The 7,913-nt window shown below is 42.9% G+C and overlaps 1 protein-coding gene across 1 annotated transcript; it reads left to right on the top strand.

Moving 5' to 3' along the window:
- The first annotated feature begins 762 nt into the window (after positions 1 to 762).
- Positions 763 to 5,657, top strand: LOC104959561 (bromodomain-containing protein 7-like). Its single transcript, XM_010787468.1, has 4 exons — positions 763 to 884; positions 2,864 to 3,005; positions 3,944 to 4,084; positions 4,859 to 5,657. The coding sequence occupies exons 2-4, from the start codon at positions 2,963 to 2,965 to the stop codon at positions 4,906 to 4,908; spliced, it is 234 nt and encodes a 77-aa protein (XP_010785770.1). The 5' UTR covers positions 763 to 884; positions 2,864 to 2,962; the 3' UTR covers positions 4,909 to 5,657.
- The last annotated feature ends 2,256 nt before the right edge of the window (positions 5,658 to 7,913 follow it).

Below are 7,913 nucleotides of genomic sequence, written 5' to 3'. Positions count from 1 at the left end.
CCCCCCCTCTCTCACGTCAGCCGTACAGAAACCCCCCCTCTCTTCTTCCAATCCAGCCGTACAGAACCCCCCCCCCTCTCTCCGTCAAGCCGTACAGTAAACCCCCTTGCTCCCTCTCCGTCAGTTCCGTTACCAGAAACCCCCCCTGCCTTTGCTCCGTCAGTCCGTTCAGAACTCCTCTCTCCATCAGCTGTTACAGAAAATCCCCTCCCTCTCTCTCCATCAGCCATACAGAAACCGTAGTCCCCCCCCCTCTCTTCCGTCAACCGTACAGAAACCCCCCGCCCTTCTCTACTCAGTCCGTACAGAAACTGCCCCCTCCCCCTCTCTCCGTCGCCGTACAGAACCCCCCTCCCTCTTTCCTCTCTCCGTCAGCTCGTACAGAAACCCCCCTGTTTCCCCTCTCTCTCTCCGTCTACTCGTACGAAACTCTTTTTTTTTCTCTTCTACCCTGTTCCCCTCTCTCTTTTCGTCAGTTCCCTTTACGATAACTTCCCTTCCGGCTCCCCTCATTGCTCTCGTCAGCCCGTACAGAACCCCTCTGTGGTCGTTTTGTCTGCCTTGCCCCCTCCAGCGTCTCTCTCGTCTCTCTGTCTGCTGGGCTGGCAGCTTTTCGTTAGTGTCATTCTATCGGTGGTGAGGGGGCAGCGTGAGCTGAAGGGGCTTCCAGAAGTGTCCTGGAATGTCGCCCCTTGAAAGGGCGTCAGTGTCTAGTGAGGAATGATTTTTCCCTAAAACTCGCCACTAACATGATGTCTCTCCCCCCGCCGCCCCCCTCCCTCGTCATGTCTCGCTAGGAAGCCCTGATCCCCGTAAGGCACCCGACTGGCAGGCGGCCTTGGACTTCCCTGCTCCCGCCACAGCTGAGCGGCTCTCCTGGGGGGGTAAAACATTTACATGGCTATTTGCTTTTTTGTTGTAATCATATTTTTTATTGACATTTGGCAACCAAACAATCAGTGTTTTTTCAAGACAGTACGTAATTATACATCTCAAGTTTGTCTGTCCCCAAATGGCGTTAAAATAAAAACCAGTACAAATGTACGAACAATACGAACATTAGGGAGGTGAATCAGGACGTCAGCCAGTCCAAATCATATGTTTGTAAATCAGCTCCCATCCTTTTCTCCGTCCGTGACACAAATATGTTTGAGCAAGATGAAGTTAATTCTCCTCTCATTTTGTTAAATTGTCCATTGTAAACATTGCTCATCGCATAGCATTTTAAAGCTGGGTACACCGTGTCTATTTCAAGTCCGACAAATGGTCCGAAGGCCTGGGAGCTAATTCCAGGGGTAGTCCAAGCTCAAGGGGCACCAAAGATACATCGAACACGTGACGGCACCTCGTCCCTCTAACAACCAACCCAAAAATCACATCCTCCTAAACATGCCGCTCCTACTTGAAGCTGGCCAGGGTCTTCCTGCCTCTGCCTCCTTAATGCTGCTGCTGCTGTGTTCCACTTGCTATTGCTGCGTTCATCGTTCCCTGCTGCTGTGTTTCATGTTGGGCTGGCTGCTGCGCCGGCCCCGCCCCTTGGTTTATTTATGTCTGTAGGCCGTTGTTGTGAGCTTGGAGCGGTCGGAGCATCTAGTGCGTTAGCTTAGCCGATCTCCATTCAAAAAACACACATTTTAAAAGGTGTTTCGCCTGCCGTCAGTCTGCAGACTTGTCAAAGCATTAATTCATGTTTCTTACTAACCAGTATCAGTATGTTGTTACTTCGGCATCATTTTGAAACGTATATTACAATTAAATCACGGTCAAATATGTTGATCTTGTTGTAGTTGCAAGCGATTCTCTCTCTAGTTTAGCAGACTCAGCCCGGTTGTTGGCCCGGAAAGAACCTCGATTTTGGAGAGCCAGAAATACTGTGAAAAAGTACCCGTTAGCCGGAACTACCCCAAGTGGAAACGCAACCAAAAACGGGCCGGGCACGGCACGCTTAAACCGCGCTGTAGTGGAAATGCGCCATTAGACTCCTCTCTCATATGTCCTTGTTAGTTTTTACCACATTGAATGAACCTCATTGTAAAGTTTGGGCACGTAAGTCTTATATTAACTTTCACAAATCTTGTTTTTAGTCATCAGATTTAATTGAACAATCCAATCAAGCAAGTCTAGCTAAAACACTCCTTATTGTTTCCCCCTTGAGCCTCTGTGTAAATAAATAACCTTATCTTCAGTTCCCAGTCCTCCTGAATGTGCTCATTGTGTGCTGCTGCTGCAACAGACAATAAAGAAGAGAGACTTTAGTCATGCTTTTATTCTTTAGACTTCACTTCAGCAACACATTTGAAAAGCAGGTATTAGACTTAGAGAATGTTTCCCATTGTTCTTTGACTTCAACTATTCATATATTCTCATCATCTTTTGCTTGAATACGAGTTTAAACCTGCCACGTTGATGAGGATACATGTGGGAACCAGATGTGAAATTAATATGCACATGTCAAATTGCTCGTAGCATTTTCCAGTTCAGACTCAGAAAACCTATACAACTGAACTAACACACACACACACACACACACACACACACACACACACACACACACTCACACTCCCTGGCTGCGTGTCAATAGGAGCAGAGAGATTCATAATTACACTGTAAATGGTGTTTCCATTGAGGTAGTTCAAAACTGCAGCAGTTATCTGAGCCATTATGTCTCCTCTCAAATCTTCCTAAAAGCCCATCAAAAGTCTATCCTCCCCCTCTGCCCTCTCAGATGTTGATGTATCCGTGAGATATTTGAGGATTAGGACATAATGGATGTTTTGTAGCACGGGGGGGAATTCACCACACGGTAATCAGAGGAGCCCAGAGGAAGTATTAACTAACTGTGTGTCGCCTTTCTCCCTCAGAGGCCCGGCACTTCCAGGAGAAACTGGACGAGACTACAAAGCTCCTGCGTGACTTACAGGAAGCTCAGAGGGAGCGTCTGAGCGCCAAGCAGCCGCCCAACATGATCTGCCTGCTGGCCCCCACCACCAAGGAGCTGGAGCTGGGTAACACCATGCGATAATACGATACGATAACACTTTAATGGTCGGATCAAGTTTGACATTTGACTTGCATCACAGCAGCTTCATGTGTAACATCAACATGGACACATATCAAGACACAATACATGACAAACAAACATTGAACAGAACAGCACGATCACTGAGAGAAAACAAAGAGCCTTCAGCGTGCATTTGATCTGGATTCAGCTCTGTGTTTACTGTGAGGATTGACTGGAACACAAAGGATGCTTCAAAGGATGCTTCAAAGGATGCTTCAAAAGATGCTTCAGTCTGACTTTATTGAATCTCTCATTAGATGATAGCAGTTCATATTCTCTGTTCAGAACATGGTTTGGGTCCCATTGACCCCCTCTCTGTCCCCTCACTCAGGCTGTCTCCACCTGCTGTAGACCTCCAACCTCCACCTAAAGAGGTCACAGTTAGAAGGTGGTCGGATTCATATCAGTACATTGACCTGATTCCTAGGGATGTATTCTTTAAAGATTCCCTAATTGTGTTTGTGGGAAAGGATTAGTCACTGTTGAATGTTTTCACTCCCTAGAGAAAACATTTTGGATTTGACGTAGAATAAAGAAACGTCCCATTTAACTATAATTTGTGATCTGAACATACAATCAAAGTGTATACTTCAAATATGGAGAAGATATGAAGCTAAAAGTATCCATCTGATCCTGCACAAAAACAAAACAGTTCATTAAATCACATCAACCAACAATTTCCCAATTTGAAATCATAAAGTATATCTAATCAAATCTAATGACATGAATGTGACTTGGCCTAAACCCCAATTATGATTCCACTGAACTACACTGAAAAGGTACACTAAGAGTTTTTGTGTGAGCAAGTGTAGTGTGATGCATTCATTCCTTATCATACTGTTACCTGTTGCACCAAACAAATAATGTTTTCTTTCCTCTCAGCGGAGAAGGTGACGGGGAACCTGGCGGCGCTGACGGGTCAGGTGGCTCCGTGTGACGTCAGCAGTGTGTACGGCATCCGGAGGGCCATGGGCATCTCCGTCCCTCTGGACCCCCCCGGGCCCTTCATCGACCTCACCACAGGTACATCTCCTCTCTGGACATAATCACTGCTGTTTGACACTTGTATTATATTTGTTTTTATCAAAGTGTAAACTACATGGTGCTGGTCGTCTGTGGTGGAATAAGTGCATTTACTCTGTTATGACGTTGAGGTAAATGTACTTTCTACTTGAAGATGGAGATATGGTTATTTTTACATGCGGTTTTAGTCACTAGTTTTAAACAAATGACCTTCATTGCTTACAAAACATAGAAATAGCTTGTAAAATATGTTTTATTTTATTAAACTACACACAGTTAACAAGTCCATTTACTTTGTAAGCATTTTGAATTGTGATCTTTTGAATGGACAAAAAAGGTGTCACTTGTAACGATCCATTTCCTGTTTTACAACCAAACAATCAATCCACTAATTGGATAATTAATCAGCAGATTCATCCATAATACACATATTCATCCCTTTCACGAAGTAGTTAAAAAGCAGATCTACTTAAATGAATGCATACAAAAGAATCTAATGGTTCAATATATAATAGGATAACAATCAAAGGGGGCATTTAGTACTATTTATACTTCAAATACATGATTCTGGATCACTTCTATTCATTTAAATGCAGGACATTTACTTGTAACAGATAATTGTTTTATAGTGTGGTATTAGTACTTGACCTTAAATAAAGGATCTGAATTCTACACCTACTCTGAATAATTCTCAAATAGCAGAAGAAGTACATTTAAAATAATGTTTCATCAAGAATCAAACTTCTAATATATTTCACCTTTTTCTGTTTCCAGTGACGGCTGAACCAATGGAGACGGATTCAGTTCCAATCATCGCTGTTTAATTAAATTCCTCTCAACTTTTACAGTTATTAAGTTTTTGTACGAAAGGTGCTTTTTTGTGTGCTGTAGCTTTCCTTCAATAAACCTCGTCTCTTGTGCATCAAACTGCAGACTTAGGAAAACATTTATTACATTCTGTCACTGTACAAAAGTCAATGTCACATTTGTTCACATGAAGGCCAATACATTATTATTATCAGTATTATTATGTAACCACGATTACAGACGATAAGGCCACAGGACAAAGGGACATCAGTTCAGGTGATAGTCTGAGCCGGAGGCAGAAAAACATTCACAGCAGGCGGGGGTAAGGCGTCCTCTGTGCAGCAGAACAAACGCTTCAACAGACGATGCACACACAGCACATATTTCCTCTTTAGAAATGCAGCAAATATCTTTGTTTCTCTGGCAGATCTCAAAGCTGTCACATAAAGGGCTAAAGTCTTGATACAGTCACTTCAGGATATTTTTCAAGCGTCCTACTTTGTCGTGATGTGAATACAACCCAAATAAATGAGCAAGAAAATTGATTTTAATATTTTAATCAGCCAGTTTCTGTTTTAGAAACAGCTTACATATGTTACGCTCATTACACAGTAACAGAGCATCCGTCTTTAAACCCATTGAAGTTATGATCCAAACGGTATCCATTGTTTTTTTATTTTTTATTTTTGAAAAGGCCTTCACGTCCTTTACCTGTATTATTTGGCATTAGTACGACAACATCTACGTTAAAGACAAGAGGACAAGTACAAAAGTGATCACTGGACGTTAATGTGCGTAGAAAAAAGATGGCGATTGTCCGTTTTCGCTCCACCATGACAGACACATCCTGATCCGCTCAACAGCTCCGGAGTACAAAAATGTTTTTCCAGTTGTTCTCGCATCCACCACACTGCGGGGCCTTTCGTATTTCTGTGTGTGGAGGCGTGCAGCAGTAAACTGGTGTGTGTGTGTGTGTCCTCAGCTCAGACCCATGCCCTGCTGCTTGCTCATGTCGGTGCACACGAAGAAGGTTTTCAGCTCCCCTTTGCCCTTCACGTTGATGAATCCCCGACACTCACACGAGTAGCCCAGCTTGTGCAGCACCTCGGACGTTTCCTCCGTCAACTGGAAGAACAAACACAAAGATCCAGCTTAGAAAACAAACAAAACAAGTCATGTTCATAGGTTTTATTTTGTCTGGTTGCTACAATGTTACATCCGGATTACCAAACTGTTTTCAACAACGAACAAAACGTGACTTCTCTTACTAAATAATACACAAAGTAATTATGAATTGTGTCTTTATTTTGGCAGCATTACGGTTTAGTTACGGTAGGATTTCGTGTTGGGAGCAGCGCTGTTAGAAGAGGGAAAGTAATGTAAGTAGTTCCCAAAGTTAAAGGTCACCTATCCTGCTATTTCTAGGCAATAGCATAGGTCTCAGATACAGTGGGGGAAAAAAGTATTTAGTCAGCCACCAATTGTGCAAGTTCTCCCACTTAAAAAGATGATAGGCCTGTAATTTTCATCCTAGGTATACCTCAACTATGAGAGACAGAATGAGAAAAAAAAATCCAGAAAATCACATCGTCTGATTTTTAAAGAATTTATTTGCAAATTATGGTGTAAAATAAGTATTTGGTCACCTACGAACAAACAAGATTTCTGGCTCTCACAGACCTGTAACTTCTTCTTTAAGAGCCTCCTCTGTCCTCCACTTGTTAACTGTATTAATGGCACCTGTTTGAACTCGTTATTCAGTATAAAAGACACCTGTCCACAACCTCAAACAGTCACACTGCAAACTCCACTATGGCCAATGACCAAGAGCTGTCAAAGGACACCAGAAAACAAAAGTGTNTCACTGAACACGGGAAATTACAGTCCTGCCGTTGTCTCTTGTGTCATGATGAGGTTCACGTAAAGCACGGTTAATGTATTATATTATTGAGGTTTCTCAAATGTTTGAGAAACCTCAATAATATAATACATTAACCGTGCTTTACGTGAACCTCATCATGACACAAGAGACAACGGCAGGACTGTAATTTCCCGTGTTCAGTGAACGCAACAGAGGCAAGACACCAGACCAATCAGAGAGTTGCATGGAAATACACGTGTGCTTGTGTCATTCAAGCTCGGCTCTGTGTGTGTGTGGCAATAGCGCATTTAGTGTGATAGAGAAAGGGAGAGAGAGAGAGAGAGAGGGAGAGTGGGAGAGATATTTACATTTACGTGGATATTTTATACAAGTGTAAATTTGGTTCACAGTTACGTGGATATTTACCTTCATACTCTTTTCCTCTCTCTCTCTCCCTCTCCTGACAGCCCGTCAGTATCAGGGTTAGTCTAAATGAATCCCTTGGCGGTTCTAGTGTTAATTTACCATGTTGTCTTCTCTTTGCAATGCTTAATCGATTCGAAACCAAGTCTAACGTAGCTTAAACTTAACGTTAGCTTTCTAGCTAATACAACACATCCACGCACCTTTCTCTGTGGGGGTTTTTGTAGTGACGAATGAAGTTGGATGTTGTGGTGGTCCTGTCACTGATCTTTATGCTGCAGACCCTTCATACCGCTGTTTTCTTCTTATTAGCGTCATCGACAAAATAATCCTTGAATCCAAACTTGACTATTTGTGGAGTAAAGCTAGCCGCTGCCATGTTAACTGAGACTCCTGCCGTCTAGTGAGTTGCCAGGTTTGCGCGCACGGCGCTATAATCACCCAATCACATTTTGAAAAAACTAAATGTAATATCTCAACACAAAAACAAACGCAAATATTTAATTTGAAAAAGTCAAGTCCTTTCAAGTCATCAGTCTCAAGCTTAAGTCAAGTCTCAAGTCATGAATACCAAGTCAAAGTCAAGTCAAGTATTTTATCAATGTTAGCCAAAAATATGCCACTCCCCACCTCTGCTCTGTGATCTTTTACTGTTAGTTTTACCATTGGTAGTCCCTCCGTCAGCAGGGGGTGGGGTAGAGCAGTAACAGCCTGAATGACAGGGTGGTCTATAGGCAC

Source organism: Notothenia coriiceps, unplaced genomic scaffold (genome assembly GCF_000735185.1).
Source record: "Notothenia coriiceps isolate Sejong01 unplaced genomic scaffold, NC01 NC01_scaffold00030449, whole genome shotgun sequence".
NCBI classification, from domain to species: Eukaryota; Metazoa; Chordata; class Actinopteri; order Perciformes; family Nototheniidae; genus Notothenia; species Notothenia coriiceps.
The sequence above is the reverse complement of the archived record's forward strand: the minus strand, read 5'-3'. Positions and strand labels throughout refer to the sequence as shown.

Excerpts from the sequence above, each read along its gene's own strand:
- LOC104959561 (XM_010787468.1), top strand. The coding sequence starts at position 2,963 with ATGATCTGCCTGCTGGCCCCCACCACCAAGGAGCTGGAGCTGG. Across the intron at positions 3,006-3,943 it reads CACCAAGGAGCTGGAGCTGG|CGGAGAAGGTGACGGGGAAC; the intron begins GTAACACCATGC and ends CTTTCCTCTCAG. Across the intron at positions 4,085-4,858 it reads CTTCATCGACCTCACCACAG|TGACGGCTGAACCAATGGAG; the intron begins GTACATCTCCTC and ends TTCTGTTTCCAG.